At 37.3% G+C, this 19,682-nt stretch overlaps 1 protein-coding gene across 2 annotated transcripts in view; it reads right to left on the bottom strand.

Annotated features, from left to right (window-relative positions):
* Nucleotides 1–19,682, bottom strand: part of SCAPER (S-phase cyclin A associated protein in the ER) — a 168,592-nt gene that overhangs the window by 9,469 nt on the left and 139,441 nt on the right. For both annotated transcript variants that reach the window (XM_087744780.1, XM_087744781.1), the window contains exons 28-29: nucleotides 15,586–15,823; nucleotides 12,329–12,478 (exon numbers count right to left, since the gene is read on the bottom strand). In XM_087744780.1, coding sequence (XP_087600906.1) covers nucleotides 12,329–12,478; nucleotides 15,586–15,823 — 388 coding nt within the window. The remainder of the gene's footprint in view (nucleotides 1–12,328; nucleotides 12,479–15,585; nucleotides 15,824–19,682) is intronic.

Genomic DNA, 19,682 nt, shown 5'->3' with positions numbered 1-19,682 from the left:
CAACCTTTGCATGAGAACTAGCAAGGGAAGATGTTTTAGTGAACACCTCCTAATTCTATTTACATACTGTGTAGATATATTTGTCTTTCACTTATTCCTTCTCTATATTCCTTTTATCATGAATGAAAACTACAATTACTTTTAATGCATATGTATGATTTTTTGCCAAAGCAAGGTAAAAAAAAAAATCTTCGTAACTAATAGGATCCAGATCTTTTGAATGATACAGCAACGATACAGACTGTACCAGCAGTTACATGTCAAATCAGTAGTAAAATCTTACCAAGTCAATGGTTAATTTTACAATAAAATTAAAATAAGAATCCTCTAGTCTTTGAAACTATATCTTCATAATCAGGTAACTGAGTTTATAAGCATCTTGTAAGTACTAAACAGGATTTTAATTGAGAAAACTAAAATGTCAGCCAGAAAGTTGAAGAATGACTGTATGTAAAATATTGAACAACTATTAGCCAATTTGAACTGATAATTCGTATATTCATATCATTCGTATATTCATATCATTCATATATTCATATATCCTAATTAGACATGTAATGTAGATGCATGCTACTAATTTTTCAAGAACTAGCTGTTCAATCAAATTGCCTTGTGAAGACTGACTTATTTTTTACCCATGGAGTAGCATTTTTGGTGACAATCTAAATGTCTGTTTCCAAGTTGTAACTGCACATATTTTACATATGTAGAGCATTTAAAAAAAGAGAAACTAATTGAATTTAAAATTTTGCCTGCAACCTTCCAGAAATTTAAAGAAGATTATGATCACAGATCGGTTTTCAGTGGTTCTATGCATGTATGTTAAATATTGTCAGATATTTTATTACAAGTAACAAAAAAATGGTTCAGTCTCAGACCAAGAACTTTTTCACTCCTTGTGTACTACACAAGGTTAGTCCAGGATTACTGCAGAGGGGAAGTGCTGATTTTTAGAGCAATATTTAGTCTAGTTCTACTGATGGATTTAGGTTTTCTTGTTTCACTTAGACATCTGCAGTTCTGGAAAGACATCATTCATGTCAGCTATTTCTGTCCATACATACCATAAAAACACTGGAATTACCTTTCAAAGAGGCAAATTAATTTTCTGGTCAGGAAGAACAGAAAGCCATCAGCAAGTTTTTTGTCTATGCAAAGGCAAAACGAAGAACTGAGAAGTATTAAACTGATTCAGAAAGCCAGGTTCTCAATAAATTAAACTGTGCTACACCAGAGAATCATAGTATTATGAATCAATTATTACCATTTACTGATGATTACCCATACATTTAGAAAGCTCCTAGACATTCATCACGTGTCTGAAATGATAATAATACTTACCATTCTATTCAATTATTTCCTCAAAGGTTGCTTTTCCTCCCACCACAAAACAATAATTAAAAAAACCTCATCACAGTATTTCAGGTTAAAAATGAGTTGGTTTAAGTCTGGCAAGAAGCTCTTCTCCTCCAAATAGTTAGGCAGTGGACAGGTTATCAAGTCCAAGCCTAAGCCCACAACAGGGTATGTTTTCAATGGGTCAAAGCAGCTTCCCTAGCTATCAAAGGAAGTTGCTGAACAAGATGGTGCATTTGCTATGAGACATTCGCCACATGCATTTCGGTGTGGCATGCAGGGCTGCCAACGATAATCCATTGTTCCAGGGTCCTTTAAATTCACGGCTGGGGGACACAGCCAGTGCTGGCCCTTTGAGACCTACGGGGTATACATGAGAGCCCTCAGCCCCAGGCTAACTCAGCAACACGGACGTGTACTTCCATCATTTTTGTTTCATTTTTGGGCGACTTGCTGAAGACTTTTCACAAACATAACTGGAAGACATGATTTAAGTGCTGCCAAATAGAAAAAACTGTACATGGGTACTTTTCATAGCAGACCCTGTAACTTATTTGAGTTCGCGTTTTCATTTTGTTGTGTTGTCCCATGATTTCCTTTATCACAAATTTCCCATTACCATTAGGGCAATGATTTTGCAAAAGTTTTTTTTTGTTAAGCTGAAACTTCACTGAAGTCACCAGTAACACGTTTGTACACAAAGGTGTACAGGTGTGCTTTCCACAGGACAAATAACAGAAAAGCTCACAGCAGCCTGGATACTCTCCCAGATCTCTCCTAGTAGCCACTTGGCTACTCTGCCTGCCAGCTCACATTGCCTTCCAGAAATCAACTACACAAAAAAATAAGAAGATTTAAAAAATGAGTATCTTTAGATGTTAACTTGATCATATTGTTTGCTTATTATTTCTATTCTTTTTGCTGTATCTTAACATTATGTCATGGTTGATGCTGTTAAAATATGCAACATAAAAACACAGAAAATTTGGGAGCAAATGCATTGTTGGCATCAATGGCACTGCTAAGGCACGGCCACCATAAAGCAGACCTGCAGGGGTAGCGGGATGTCCAACTAAGAAGGCAGAGACAACGTCCAGCAGCTCTCAGCTGCCACCTCAGCGCCTGGAACTGCACATATGCTGCCAGGTCTCCCCAGTAAGAGAAGGATGGCTTGCTTGGGAACGTTGTGGCAGGAAAAATTCAAATGTGACTTATGGGTTCTTTCTGTAGCCTATCAGTTTCCTTCATCCACAGAAGAAAGGAAAAAATGCTTCTTACTGCTTAAAGATAGCAGAGAAAGGAGAATGATTGCCAAGGAGGGAACTGCAATCTGTAGCCACAAAAAACCCCCAAATATCAGGATTTGAACAAAACCTTATAAGTCATTTAAGTGCACCACTCTTGCACAAGTAACTCGGCAAGACAATGTTGTATTCTTAGTACTCTACAGTCAGGCTGGTGGTTTTTTTAGTAATTTTGACCAAGTATTAGAAGTTGTAGCTCTTTTATCAAATGAAAAGTAAGACAAAATTATACTAACGTGAAGTGAATACGGGAAAATGGAGATGAATCATAACTTTGTAAAGTTTAAAACTTCCTCAGGTCTTGGAGAGAAAAAACTGCCAGTGAAATGGTGTATTCCATAGGTACTTAGAAACAAATACAGAGATTATCACTGTGAGCTGAATTAACTTTCTAGAAAAACATCCTTCTCAATAGAATTTCCCTTTATTTTTATGAAAGGAAGCATTAAAATGTGCTCTTCTACTTGACTGTATAGCTCTTCTGCTGTAATGTATTTCATGTTCAGATACAGTTTTCTTAGAACAACTCAGATTAAAAAGCTAATGGTTCTCTAAGGGGCACTCCTTGCGTTTTCCACTATCTCCTGTGACCTATGGTTCCAAACTTGAACATGGCCATTATAAACATTTGGATCTTAAAACTGTACTGTTGGTATGGGGAACCACTAGTGTTTCTTTTCTATTTATTTATCATTTATATAAATGTCAATTCTAAGTTGTACAAACAACTAATAACGTTATTGAACAGGAACTGAAATGCTGTGCATCTAATCTCTGTAACTCCAGAGTATTCCATCAAATAGTTAAATCCTTTTGTTTGATGTCAGGTTATTTATAACTTCGTAAAAGAAATAAGTCTCTATATTAGTAGTACAGAGTTTCTCTTCAAAGTTAGATCTGCATTATTTCTTTGCTTTCATATAAACAGATCCCATACTGCTAGTATTTAATCAGCAGAATATGTCACCACTTAGGCTCTTCTTCTGTTTTAAGGTCAAGCTCTTTTCTTTCCATTTTGCAAACTCCACTATTGGCAAGGCTCTGAGCAAAGAATGTTCTAAATTCCTTCTAACAGTTATCAGGAATCAGAGCACCATTTCCATGCAAAAACAATGTTGCAGAATGCTACACTCAAATTTAAAAATAAGAATTTTGTCTATTGGAAAAATTCCAGTGTTTATTTTCTTAACATCATATGTAAGCTTTCAGAGAGAAGATAACAGAGTTCAGAAATAACGTTAGTCTTCCTATAAACCACTTTATGAGCATTATCCTTTTAGAGCTAGCTCTATGGTTTAAGCACACAGATTCAGTGGTGCTCTATGTATACATAACAAAGAAAAAATTATCTGATCTAGATAAAGAAGTTCTTTATAGAAAGCTCTTGAAAAAATATCACTTAAAATGACAACTAACAAGTCACCTTAGTTCTAAGATAACAAATGAAGTACATATAGATTAAATTCAGCAATAAATAAATAAATAAATAAATAAATAATATTAAACAGATACTGTAAAAGATAAGCTCCATTACAATGTGATGAGAAGAGAATGGAAACAATTCTAATATGCATTGAAGCGATTTGTGAATTTAACACACGCCCAGGCTACAGGATAAAAAAATAATCCAATGCCTGAACTAGAAAAAGTATTAAGGAAAAGTGTAACTTTAAAAATGATAGCATTTCAGCATTTAACATATTAACATAAACAGTTAAACATGTGAAGTTCCTCTCATGCTTAATGTTAATCATATACTTAAGTACCTTGTTAAATTGAAGGGTATCATTGCTTTCCAGAAAACGGTAAGCTTCATAGTTTCCAAAATAACATGACAGGAGATTTATATGTTTAAGTGTTGGCCTAATAATTTTTAATCGGAGGAGAGCAGTATTAGACATCAAATGTATTGAGAAATACATATATTCTGTAAGCTCAAATAAAAAACCCCATCATGCAGTGTCTCAAATCCTTAGGTATTATTCTGAACACTGAAATGATCAGAATTAGCCCTTGCAGCCCTGCCCTATTTTTGAAGCATCACCTTCACATTTAGATAACATCTTCAACTTTGATGATGTACCACTTATAACTTTAAGCTGCTGCCTCGGGCATGATCCTCTACTCATTTACACAGGTGAAACTCAATTGATGTGAACAAAGAATTCTTGATTTAAAGGCTAGAGAAGAAACAGGACCTTAGTCAACAGAAGTTCAAACAGACTATTGGCAGAGGTTTCTGCCATCATCCTTGAAAACAGCTAGTTTGGGTCAAAATCCCCAGAAGGTGTGAATAATTAAAATATTACAGTCTAAAACACAGAAAATCTTTTTGTCTCTCTCAAGAGAATTCTCTCTCTGCAAAAGCAAGCATTTTCTGTCACTCTCCAAAACCTTACTTGCAAGTAAGAATTTTTATTGCTAGTACATTCTGTGTTCTGTCTTCCACAATAAATGTAAAGGGTTTGTGAAAATACCTGATCATCAACCAAAAATACTGTGGAACACTCAGCCACCGGACATGTTACAGAGCTGGCTGAGGAAAAGCTTCAAACAGATAGAAGATTCAAAGAAAACGTACTTTTCTGCCATGAAAAATGTGCTACAATTTACCCGTCACTAAGGGGAGAGGAAGATGAGCAAGATTTTCCGTAGTAGTCACTCTGCAAGATTTAACGCATTTCATTTTTTCTTTATGTCTCAGTATCACTTCAGTCAAGTGTTACTTGAGCTAAACAAGATGAACTGGGTTTGGGAGACTTTTTTGGGCTTCTTGCAGGCTCCCACCCTTAGAGCAGCATCCAAGTACTCGAGCAACTGTCAACTGCCCGAGCCCAGAGCTGTGAACACAGAGCAGGCTGGCCAGCGATGTTGGGGACAGTCACTGTGGGTCTGCAGAGACATGGAAAACTTATAGTTTATGGGAGAAGTACAGGGAGTTCCCTCACACATGAGGCGAGACAGACAATAGCTCACAAGGCCTGATTAAATATTTGCAGGCTTTAGACGTTGTTTTAAATTTCTGTGTGAAATTTAATTCTCATGAAAAGGAGAGACCGACAGGCTGGGTGGGAACGAGGCACAGTGAAGGCAGGCGTTGTGCAAGCTTCTGCATCCATCGCCGCCGACGGATCTCCACTGGCCAAACCCATAATATTCCAGGCCCAGGTCTTAGCTGAGAAGAAACTGCTTATTAAGCAGGATTATGCCAGACTCTGTGGTGTTTTTTCAATGTGGACAAAGGTCCACTGGGGATTAAGCTGCGACCACCAAACTCTTTTTATTCCTGACCCAGGAATAAGATTAGAATGTCGCTCTCCGGAGGCGGCATTAGCCGATTGCTCTCTCTTCATCGCTAAGCTTTAGTACTGGCTTTTATGGCATTGGGAGCTCAAGTTTATTCTTTTGCGTTTACAGTTTAAGAATAAGACAGTAAGATAAATCCAAGTGCATTTATTTCTCATTTTAATTCCTATACACTCTCTCTTCCTCTCCTACAGGAATCAGCCAGCCATCATGAACTGAAACTAAATACACTTCATTTCGTGTTGTCTTTGCTCATATTAAATCACCTTCCCCATACCCGCTCCAAAAAAAAAAAAAAAAAAAAAGAAAAGAAAAAAACCACTCTAGGATGCATTTTGCAATGTTAGAAATACAATTACAACATGATGTGTGAAATACGCAGTCCCACATGCTCCTGTTGGATTTTATTTACTTTGTCATAGATCATTCTTAAAAAAGAAAAAGTTGATCAGTAAGCTCGAATAACAACAAAGGTGTCTGACAAATTACCTAAGAGGCATCCCCGCTTTTCACCGACTGCCTAGATAGGAATGCCGTCTTTCGTGAAGATATTGGTTCACTTAAGTGAATTTATGTGGTCTGAGTATGTAAGGCTGATAGAGAAAAAGCACACATTACAGATCTGTTTTAATCTACGCCATTTTAACTTGGTGAGTTTAATCCTTAGGGGATTTTTTGTTCACAAACTGAAGTGCTCCTAAATGGCAGTCAAGACTACAACTTCACATGAATCGCTCATTTGCCGAAATCAGCTGTTCCACAAAATTTACCAGGCATATTTTTCATTCAAAACTATAAAGCTTTAAAAGGTTGTGGTCTTTTTTTTAAAAGTTTTAAAGAACTAAACCCACAACCTCAACATGAAACCCATACTCCTAAAAATCATTCCTCTGAAAAGAAACTAACAGATCAGAATTAAGTAATTTCAGATACTATTTACTTACAAATATGGACATTAACCATACGGTAACTACTAATTCCTGCATCTTTACTCCTGTGTTGAATTTTCAAAAACTACACCTACCAGATCAAAATTGTTCCAGTCACTCCATAGCCCCAAAAGCAACACAAAGAATGAAACTTTAATGATGGCCTCTAGTAAACAACCCATATGGAAAGTCTATGTAATATTTTTATAACCATTCTTCCAAGTTTTCCGGTCAACTTCTGATTTTCACAAGTTTTCCATTTTAAAAGTATTTTTCTTTCTTCACGCTAACACTAGAGGAAACTGGCCACGTACTGAAACTCAATACGCACTAACACTGTCAAAAGCACAAAATAATTTCCCTGCAGAAGGAAACATTTAATCTAAAATAACTTTTTAAGTGTCCCTTACAACCTAGAAGTACTTGTAACCATAGTTAGGATATATGTCATATACATATATATGTATGTGATATACACTTACTGTGGGATAAAGTGTACTGCTATTTTATGACAGAAGTAAGACTTGGCACATGGAAAAAATGCTAGAGAGTAACGAAATATAACTATAAGCCAATCATTAAAAAAAAAAAAAAGAGGAAAGACGATCTCAGTACAAAGCCTTTCTTGGGGACTATCTACCATGTTCTCTTTCTGCTGGAAAGGAGTAATAAATTTCATGAACCTTTCAGAACTGTGCCTACCATACAATATTTTAATTTCTTTGAACATTATATTTATACCTGTGATACTGCTGTGTGATGTTTTATATTTTAAGACAAAAGAAATTCCTCTCCCAAAATATCCTGTAGTCTTACTGTTCCTTATTCCTTTAACTGGAGCAAGCTGGTATGCCTGGAACATGTTTTGCGATAAATTTTCCACATCCATATAGCAAGGGTAAATTTCTAGTAAGTGAATGGTATTATTAAATCTAATTCCATGTGCTTTTATTTTCAACATATGGATTATTAGATGTTAACATTTCAATTCTTTATAAGTTTACAATAAGAATAACGTACCCTTCTTATGGACATGACTGTCTAGGGACAGAAGGTTTGGAGTGACCGAGAAATAAGTTAGACTTGTGCAACTGGAAGACAAACTTTTGGGGAAGGAATGGGAACGGTTTGTGTATCCTATTTTTTCCAATTGCATTGGTTACTCTAAGAGAAGTTCTTACTTCTCTCTACAAACCGTAATTTTATATTTAATTTTTCAAAAGCTGCATACACTTTTCCCTAGCTCTTTCACAAAGATTGTTTTGCAATCCATATCCTATATATCCCAAAAGTCACTGAGATTCTTCTAGAGAACTCTAAATACTGTGTGTGTCAGAGACTGAAAGAACAAAAGCTATTTTTATTTAAATAAATGCACAGCAAGACCAATGAACACGGCAACTTCTTTTGGAGCCTGTCAGGCAAGATCCTGAGTCTGAGGATCTGATTTGTGATGACGTTTCATATGAAAAATATTCACTAACTCCAATGAGAATGGAAAGATTTTTATTCCCAATACAGCAATGTGAAAGAAGCCAAATCGTCTGTCATTCATGTTAATTTAATTACAGGACCCCATTCAATTATCCAATATAATATGCAAATGAAGTGAGTTGGTAGCACATGCTAATTAAATTCATTATAATAATTAAATCAAACAATGAAAAGGAATAAAAATGTAATGAAACAGAAGAATATTTTTAATTAACAAGAATTTTAATTAGAAACTGTAATCCTATAGTCTGATATAGTATGATTGGCTTATTGAAAGATTGGACATTATTTTTATTACGCAGTTTAGTTTTACATGTCCTTAGTATCATGGGACCTGTTTTTGTATGTTAATAGATTAAATGGTGGCCAAAACAGAGAATCAGCTTCCTTGATCATACTTCATGCAAAGCAGATGCTTAATAAAGCCAAGCTCTGCTACGGCATGATTACAGAATCCCGTCTCATGAAACGCAGGCTGTCTAACTCTATAGTAAACAAAAGTTCACATGCCGATACAAAACAGACAGTGCAGTTTAGGCTTGACTAACGATGTTAAAGCATTTAAAATATTAAAGAAACACTCTTTACTTTTTGAAATTTTCAGTTTCATAACTGATTTATTTCTTCAGTGACAGCAGCTGCCCTGAAAAAGCTTTATGAATGTTAAAACAAAATATGAAAAAAGGAAAGGAATATTACTAATATATTATATGTGGGCAGAGTCAGCAAAATCATAGTCTTTTTAAAATAAACAGAGCAAGCACTATCAAAACACTTAGGAATGCGTTCCTTTGGAATCCATTGTCCTCATTGCTCCTCAACAGAATCACTTGGGCCTGGACCAAAAGCCAACCGTGGTGAAAACGCTAACTGGGACCTCAGCCACTGTCTCTGCATGTGTGTAGGACCCACCGTGAGGCCCTCCTCTTATTTGGGGCTCCTGGAAACTGCAGTGAAATACGAATTGCAAAGCTATATGAGAGAAAAGAACTTTCCTTTTTAATTTGCCACTCAGCTAACTATAAAGACTTTTACAGATAGTGTAATAAAACCAGACAAACGTATATTACATTAAATGATTGGCATATGATGCTCTTGGAAGATTTTCTTCCATGAATGTGAAATATTTAGGAAATTGCCCTTTTATTATTTTGACTGCATAGTGGTAATAATTCACTTACTTAAATCACAGTACTACTACAGAAGGTCAATGTTGAGGTTGACAGGCTGTAAAATTTCCTTTTTAGAAATCTATCTATTCTCCAAACTGGGAAACTGCATTTTTTTTAATAATTAATGCCTTTTTTTCTTTATTCCAGCACACCGTTTTGGATCGTTATCTGTTGATGTGGGTAGACAAAGGAATCACAAAAGGCACACCAAAAACTCCAAACAACTTTTTTTTTTTTTTTTTTTTTGAGAGAGAGAGTTGAAAGGAATGAAAACATACAAAGGTTTGTAATAAGGAATGCAAATTTAGAGAGGAAAAGACTTATTTAAACTACGAACATTTCAAAACAAATGTACATCTGACTGCAAGAATAATGTGAATCTGCTTTGAAATACATGTTACTGACTCCTTTAAAGTTTGTTCAAATACTAAATAAAAAGAGCTATCAGGCTCTCTGGAAATTTGTTTTCATAGCTCAAGTCTGGTGTACCTATTTTTATTATGCAGTTCTTTCCAGGAGTTCAAGCCTACTATTTGAAAGCTTTCACTGTGAGACCAATTTTTTATTTTTAGTAGGACTCTGCAGATGGTCAACAACGAAAGAAAGAAAAAATTGGAAGCTCATAACATAATAAAAAATTAAACCATAACTGAATGAATAGAAAGCACTTCCCTTTTCATGAAAGGCATCATATCTTTATCAGAAGTCACAACACTAACAGCACTGGAAAATAACGACTGTAAGCAAGGCTCACTGCCTGCCTAATAATGAAAGGAAAAATACTTCCATTTACTAAAAAAAAAACCTTCCCCACATTTTGCATGTACCTGAGTGAGCAATGCTTCAGTTTTTCAAAATGTTTTTTAAACAAAAAAACAAAACCAAAATGCCACTTCCTCAGCTAAAAGCTTATTAAATAGGGATATCAGTAATTAAATAAAAAGTTAAGCATGTCATGACATCTCTTGAGATAGTACCACCAAAGCAAACCACCATAAAAGACTGCTTTTAGTGTATGAAAAGTACTGACACACGGTGGTTGTTTAACCAAAGACCTCAACTTGACTCTCAGAGCTGCTGCTACCTTTTAATCTTGAAAATTAACTCAGTCCGGGGGTAAATTAGTGATGGCACATGACCTCAACCCCAAGTGCACATGCTGAAGACTCCAAGACACTGCAAAATCACCAGCTGGGAAGCACGCCCGCAGACGAACGCATTTTGCACATAGTCTCTTGACTGCCTGCCGGCAGCCACCATAGCCAGCTGCTGCCATGGCATGGTGCCTGCTCGCCACGGTCGGACCTTCGCCCCAGGGCACGAGCGCTAAACAGCGACAGGCACTACAGACTACTATAACTGACATCGCTGGTAGGAAATCCCTCTTCTGCGCTATTCCTGGCACGTTTATAGTTGCAAGTCCTCCGTGCAATGAATCACATCTGTTTATACTTGTGTGCCAGAAAAGAAATTTTTAAACTGCAGAGAAAAGACAACATTGTTTGCTGGTACTTCTGGATGCCAGCACGACCCGTTGCGTAGCAGCGGGAATCAGAAAATGGCAGCAATATCACACGCATTTTCCAAACGACCATATGAAAAAGTGTTGCTCACAGTCAGCTCCAGACCCTGACTGGGATTTGATTGCACAGGGTAGGAAGGCTGCAGGATCCTCCCTCCAGCTGTGGCCAAAGCCACAGAAACATTACTATATAATTACATTATATAATTATACAATATTTCTGACATTATTGTCAGCTTTAAGATATTATAATGTTCCAGTTACAGTCAACAACTGTAAGAACATTACGGGACAGCTTTTCTCTAAACGTTTGCTGACAAGTTGTAACACTTTACTTCTGCTCTTCAGCTTAGCCGAGGGGACGAAGCTCCTCATCCTGAACCCCTACCTCAAAAGCTGAACAAAAACGGGAACCAAGCGTTACAAGTATGGAGAGAGAACAAAATGAGTAACTTGAAAAAATATAACATTCAACTGAATCCTAACAAAGAGGTAGGCATCATGACGCAGTTTCTACACATCCAGAGTCAGGTTCACATGCTCAAAAATAAAGAGCAAGTGCAAACTTCTGCCCTGCCCAATACACCTTGAGAGACTACATATAAGCTGAGGAAACTGGGAGACTTCTAAGACTAAAGTATTTGCAATGGTTTTGAAGTTTTGTGTCTGGGTTATTTTATAAGCTATTCTTAATAGTAGCAGTCACAGAGCGCACTGGCAAAAGTGGACAACAATCAAGGAAGCTAGAGGGGGATTTCCACTGAGTATTTGTTTTACTACAAAGACGCAAGGAAAAGAATGGCTTAAACTTAAAGGAGTGCTCTGGCTACCAGGGAGATGGCTGCATTGGCATCTGAGGACATGCCTTCATGGCAGACTACCTTAGTTGGCTTTAAAAGGGTTTAACTTGGGTACCACAGTCATCTGATCAAGTTGACATGAAGTCAACTTGGAATTAAAAATATCAGTTACCAAGTGTATCTTGGCAGCGAGCAAGGCTAGTTAAAATCAATGCAATGTCAGCATCGTTGTCTGTGCAAGAACAGAGAGTTTCCTTATGGCCACATAATATTAATGTTTTTGTGTTAAGATGCAACTTCACCTTCTATTTTGTGAACGCATATATTTGTGCTCATAGGAATCCCAAGCGCTTCAAAAACAATGTTGAAGGGATTAGTTTTCTTGAGGGATCCATGACTAAATGCGCACTTGATAACTTCTGATCCCATTTTCCATTTGCCTTACCTGATTATCTGTGTTGTTTACAGTAAAATATCCCACACAAATAATGACTTCGTGCAGCAATCCTTCACAGGTATGCTGGGAACAGTACCACAGCAGAGAGCTGATAATATGCCGGAAGGCAAGGGACAGTCCTTCAGCACCCACAATAGACTGAAAAAAAGGCCAAGAAACAGAAATTACAGTCTAGCAGTATGTTATAGAAATTGTGTGAATTACATACACATCAGTTGCACCTTTTTTTTTTTTTTTTTTTTCCCAAATTATAGACTATGTTCTTTGTTGCGATGACTTTGGAGGAGAACAGAATCAGCTCTCTTCTTTAAGTAACTTATCATTTACAACTGGACTATAAGAATAAATTCAAATTTTAAAGAGACACAGGAAAAATTAGATTCTGCTTAGTTGACATTCAGTGTAGCATTAGGTTGACCATTTCATTTGACATACATTACATGTTCCAGGAAAACGTAATGCTAATAATATTTCTTAGCAATAAGCAAAAGAAACTAAACCATCTTCATTTCTGCAAAAAAGCAAAATGCATTTCTCATTAATAACTTGTGCTCTGAATGGAATACAAAGATTAATAACAACTAATGACTTTTCAAACATTAAAAAAAGTTAGAAACATCCAAAAGGAGAGAACACTCAGCTGCAAAGCTTCTTGGGATGCTTTTTAAAAGTAGGCAAATTGCTGTAACGTGGAGATTCAGAATTAGATTTTATCTGTGCAGCCTACAGCCTCTATTTAATAAACATGTCAAACAGACAGAGCGACACAAGGTCAAAGGGGAAAACTAAAGCACAAGGAATGAGCATGACAGGCTACTAACTCTAATGAAACAGCAACGCAGGCCTGTGAGAAAATCTCTTTCATTTGAGAGTTTTCTTGATTTTATACCTTACAGCCTGTGTTAAGTATATATACATAAATCCCAGTCTAATATAGTTCATTTTTAGCATAGTCCAAATCTACCCAGGAAAAGTGGAATCCTTGACAACTAAAACAGACTCGGCTGTGGTTCCATCTTGAACCTCAAGCGTTCCGGTAAGTTAGTATATTTTCAAAATTTAACGCACAATACAGCCACCATTTACTGCTTTACATCATGTAAATGCCATGCTCTTAGGTCCACCCTTATTTAATTAGTGCTGTCCACGCATGCTGTGACCTAGCACTCTGGGTTTAACCTTCCCTGATAACAACAGGTCAAAGGGCACCTGAGTTTGTGTATAAAAGTTAAACTAATTTTTCAAGGAAACTATGCTTCCTTTTTAGCCAGAATTAATATCAACTCAGGATCCCGCGTTGCTTCTCACTACCATCTTTCAATTGTTTAGACTGTCAAATTAAATGAAATATATACCCATGAGCCATCTGTGCTAATACAAACTCCAGAATACCAGACCTCTTCTGTTAATCAAAAAACCCTATTCTATAGTCCTACTATTACGTGATAAAACTATTCCTTAGAGATAATAATCAGACAGTACATAAACTATGCTTTTTCCTTCTGCTGTCTGCTAGCCTGCTACAGTCCACAAGGTCAGAATGGACAGCAAACTGCCTCAGGTGTATGTTGATTTTTTTTTTAACATTACAGGAACAAATCACATTAATACATTGAAAGGGATAGCTGCTGAGACTACACAAGTGTGTCTGTCCATCACAAACAATATTATGCCTACAATTCAGTAAGACAGCTAAGCGGATACTTCCCAAGCGGAGCCCTGCGCTGATGAACTGAATGAAATAATTCACACTGGTTAGTCTTCTACCACCCTTTAGGCAAGAATTACTATCTTGCACTATTTTATGTAGAACAAACTAATGCAGATCACGGGATTTGGGAATTAATCCTGATGGTTTGTTATAAATGCTCAGATATAATGGTAGTTGGTAGAGGGATAAATACAGACAGCGTAAGTGGAAGCCTGCATTTTAAAAATGAATAGTGGTTTCTTAAGGTATCAGTGGGACAAGCCCTTCAGCCACTCCACTTTTGCTACAGCCCCCCTATAAGCTGTAAATGTCCCAATTCAAGTCTTACTCTCTAGTATATACCTGTAATATCTACAGCAACAAATAAACATCCAGTCTCAAACCAAGAGCTCCTGAACGAGCTGTAGAAGAGAACTACTTTGATACACCTTGATTTACAGAAAGAAATGGGAGTTAATGGTGTGCGTAAGAGTTCTTTTACATGAAACTCCAATAAATATACTGTTTCTGCGTCCTGTAAAAAAACCCTGACTGGACTGGATCCTGCAACTGCATCTATACAGATGAATGTTGCTACATGCAAATTGCTTGTTGCTGTTATCAGAGATACTTAATATACTAAAAATCAAAGTCAAGAAATACGAACTGAAGGAGACATACCTTATACTAAATTCTTTACTCATGCAAAGCTCATGCTGAGTTTAATGCATTTCAGATGGAGTGTGTGGTACAACTTATATACTAATTACATATCAAGTGAAACAGAAACCTATTCTGATGAATTGTATAAGATTGATGCCGCTAAACGTGTTTTGCAAAGCAATGCTTTTTGACAGGTGTTTTATATTAACAACACAACAGCTTTGCCAATTTATCTGCGAAATACACTAGCATTTGTAATTTCTTTGTATGGCAAAATGATTCATTTACACTAGAAATCTGTTCACAGAGGGAAGTAAGAAGACTTACCTTCTCAAGACTCAAAATGTGATTTTTCTGAGGCTTTTTTGTGAATAGAAATTATGAAAAGTTAGATTTCTGATTTTTGGTCAATAAAATTTTACTTGGATAAAAAAAAAATTTGGTATCAAGTGATCTGCAGTTTCAGTTGTACAATCTTAATGCAAGTGGCCACTGAAAGCACTGAAAAATGTAAATTGTGGTTATAATATATGCAAGTCCTTTCACATTAGAAAAACTGTTACGTTTGTGCTTTTGACCAAGATTTTTTATTTACGTTTTTGGGGCTTATTGAAAAGTACCACGCTAAAAGTAATGTTTTTTGAATAGAAGTAGTAATGGATGGGATTCAGCTTTTTGCATAGTCCAAATTTTCACTTTTTGCTTAAGTTCATTTGCCATAGCTATACAGTGGAAATAACAATAATTAGCAGTTTTAAGCATGAAAAGCCCCTAAACATTTAATCGTGAAAGTTCCTTCAATAACTAAGATCTTAAAGACAAAACTTAGTCCAAAAGTATATGCAATAATTAACATCTTCACACTAAGCAAAAGTTTTAAAACATTTTTTACCTGAAAGGCAGTCAGATCAAGAACAGCAAAACTATTGAAGAAACGTAAACTCTGAATGGCAACCTGGATTGTGTTTGCTGCATAGCTGTCTTTGGGACTTGCTGTGTTTGGATCTGAAATTGTCCCGTGGAAAAGAACACAGTACAGCATATGCAGGACTCCGACCAGATCCGTAGACTGAAGAACTGCTGTTAGTCCTGTGGGGTCCTGACGTGTGTTGTCAAATATGTTCCAAGATCTGTGAAAGAAACATTAAGCCATCTGAGGAGGAGACCAGCAGTCAGTGAGAACACTTGCTCAGGCTGCAGTACTTCTAATAAGCCGAATGTTAGAAAACCAGTAAACTGCTAAAAAGGAAAAAAACTTGATGCCTAATGTGTCAAGAAACCACAACATTTCCAGAAAATACTTTCAATAATCTGGGCACCGTCTCATGCTGTGTTTAATTGCAGTGCAGCTGTATCCTTAAATACCTTTCTCCATGTACTGGTGTCTTTGCTCCCAAAATGGGTTCACGATACCAGCGTGAGATCGTGCAGAAATTCGACCACTTTAAAGTCGGAAGCCTGGAGGCACTTCAGGGGCTCCATGCAAGCTCTGTCTCAGGTCAGTAGCCTACACCCATCTTTCTTGCAGAAGCAGCCAGCAGAGGTGGGAGAACTCCCTGGAGCCTCTCACTGCCTCAGTGACGGGCTGCAGGCACTGGAACAAACTGCCTACCTAAGTAGCAAAATAAGTTACCAGGACCAGCTGATCTTAATCAAATAGTTCTGCAGGAATTTAAGAATGAAGTGGTGGAGCAGTTAACAAAACACACTACTTCTTATTTCAGTCAGATGTTACTATGGGAGACTGTACGGTAGCAAAGCACAAATAAGTATAAAATGCTCTAGATAAACCAGCACAGCTTGTGCAAATGGAAATTAGGTTCCTTTGGTATCTTTTGGGTATGCACGTAAAATAATGGAGAAGGTTTTTTGGCTATCTAGGATATCAGGACAGACAGGCAAATAACTCAGGATGCCCCTTCCCTTCTCACATTCAAACTTTCATAATCCCTCCATGATTTGTACTGTTTCTGGTTTTTTGTATTATTAATCATCCAGAAGATGATGCAGGACAGTCACTACTGAGGAAGACTACGACTGTCACCACTCTGGAGGTTAAACAATGTGTAGAAGGCAGGCAAACACAAAATAAAGCACACAAAATAATTCAACAAGTTGTATATACTCTGAGTTCTGATTCAAACCCATCATGTATATCACTTGAATTTCATTATGGAAATACATTTAATTTATATTGGCAATCAAAGGAAACACTAAAATATTAAGATACAGTGAACAGTAACACTCAAAATATGGTACATCAAAATCTGGTCTTTACCTCATCTGCTATGTTTCTATCTTAAAAAAAAATGAGAAAAAAAAATTGAGTCTATATATTATTCTTTTAATAATTGAAGGAAAATACAACAAGTGATATGAGAAAATGTTATAAAAAGGACAAACTAGATGAGGGTATCTTTCCCTTTTATAACAACTAAAAGCAAAGGAAATGGAAAAGCAGTGAAAACAAGAACCACTTTCTAAAACCATCTGTAACTTTGAAGACCTCAGTGGAATACCGAAACGACTGGACACTCAAGAGGGCTCAGAATATTCCTGTTGCCCAAAATCAGTAAGGAGCTTTTCCTTGACTAGAAAGGCTCTAAATGATCTTTTCAGTATCTGCATCAGAAGCGCCTTGCACCACTGTTACACACATTGCTCTGCTCCAGTGAAGTTTCCAACACAGATCCTAGGTAGGCTGACTAATCCTGCTTTTTGTGATACAGACACTTGTCTTCAATGGAGCAACTAAACCACAAATTCAGCAACTACCAGGTTCTGGCGGTCCTCATCTTGTTCTGCCATTTTCACATTGTCTACTGAAGCAAAAAAGCAGATAAGAAAGCACCATTTCACCCAACAGCAATGTCTATCAATAAGAATTTCTATCTGTAACAGTACACACTTCCTTGGACCACAGAGAGAGAGAAACAGGCAAAGCAGGATAACGAACCTGCATTCTCCACGTCCCAAAGAATGTCCTGGCACTGGGCTAATCTCAAATACAGCTTACATATTAAAAGAGAAGAAAGAACAGTTATGTGAAACACCATCTTTGCAGTTACAACAGCAAACCTCAAAGCCAGTATCTATGGATTTTCTTGCGGATACAATTCTGTAAGGTAGCATGAGCAGGCACCAAAAACATGAGCAAGGCTGATGACCAGGTCCTTCTGATAGCACAAACTCCTGTTGTGTCCCCGAGCAGGGACTGCTTAGCGTGTGGTGGGGACAGAGTGTGCACAGCTACTGCGAGGAGGCTGACATGCTGCAGGTGAAGGAGGGGAGATTTAGGAGGCTCAGGAAAGTTGTTTTAGCACTCAGGCTATGAAGTATCTCTGTACCCATTTCACAGCCTTTGAGCGGTTGTCTCGCAGCTCTATCTGCCCTGAGCCCAGGTGAATACGATAGGGGCAGTATGCACAACTTACTGTACCAGAACCCATGTGCTTCTACCACTGTCCACTCCCATATTTACATTTAGAAAGCAGCTGCCCAGATGACTCACTTCTGCTTTTTATCAGTTAGATCACACGTGCATGGAATGATCTTATTTGAAATTAGCATTTATAGGTACCATTTCTTTCCAAGTCCTTTCTATTTACAGTCTGTGAACGTTCGATGTCACTGAAAAAGCTTTTGAGTACAGCATCCTCTGCTACTACCTCAAGGATTAATGTCCCAGTCCTATTTCAGCGATACCTGGGCTGTACAAAAAGCATATGAGACTGCATAACTGCTTCACAGATTTTTGAAAGAAGCAATCAGATCTTTAGGTAAGATCAAAAGCAAAGCAGCTGTGCCTATTTTCCAGTACCTGTGTTGTTACACAAGTGACTCCACTACCACCAGTCACCACTGGACCTCCACTACAACTCTGCCAGTTAGCGGTCAGCCAATCATAGAGAGTCAGCTGGAGACGAACGGGTCCGAGTTTATTGTACAGGTTCCAAAACCAGGGTGTTCAATACCGTGATAGCTAACTGAACTCCCAACGATCCTTAAAGAAACTGCCACAAAACCAGCCACAACAGCGCTTCAGAAGGCCACCGGCGTAGGATTCTCTCAAAATACATGTAATAACATTCGAAAGACAAGCTGAAGTAAATTAAAAAGATTATTAAAATTATGATTTGATGCCACTTACCTGCTGCAAAAGAAGAACCACAAACAGTCAGCTTGTGGTTTCTAACACTCATAATGATCCTAACATCTACTCCATAAAGAATAAAAAAGGGGAAAAAATACCAGAGCTCTAAGTGTGCTTTGGGTGGAGCTACGCTGCACAACAATTTATGGCATTACTTTCCTTTTCCTACTCCTGGAATCCATGCCCAAAATCTTCATTTCGAAACTCTGTGGTCTTTAAGTGAGTGTGTTTGAATGGAGTCAGGAGAGAGGCTTCCTGAACATCACCTGGCCTGGCCAGCTGTGCCTTTATACCGATTCCTGCTGCAGAGTTTCAAGTCGTGTTGGCACGTGAACCTGGCTGCAAGCGAGGAACGAACCTGGATGGCTGCAAAAGGAGGACGAGCTACCACAGCTCTGGGACCACCTCTGTACAGTTCTACAACTGTGGTTTGTGTATCTGTGGACTCCTTACTATTCCTCACTTCAAAATAGTTTCTGATGTCCATTTATTTATTTTGCAGTATGCAGTAGCCAAAATGTGCTAACCGTCACTTAACTACGTTCAAGTAACTAGAATGTTTATTTCTACAGTATCACATGAGAGTACAGCTCCTTCTGCTGACTAGTATTTCTTAATTTCAATCTTAGCATTTTCAACAGCACAAAACAGAAAAAAAAACCACTCATGGTCAAACGATAACCCCAAATTAATTACTGTATATGATACCTCACAGAACTTTTGGTGACTATATGCGATGAGAAGATTGACCAATTTTACCAAAGGTTAAAGTTAGCTTGCTTTCAACTCTCACTCCATCATTATTTTTAAGCAATTCCATATGAAAAAGCTTACAT

The sequence above is a fragment of the Nipponia nippon genome, unplaced genomic scaffold (assembly GCF_047370975.1).
Source record: "Nipponia nippon isolate SJK-2023a ecotype South Korea unplaced genomic scaffold, ASM4737097v1 scaffold_9, whole genome shotgun sequence".
Lineage (NCBI taxonomy): Eukaryota > Metazoa > Chordata > Aves > Pelecaniformes > Threskiornithidae > Nipponia > Nipponia nippon.
This window is presented reverse-complemented; position numbering and strand designations above follow the sequence as displayed.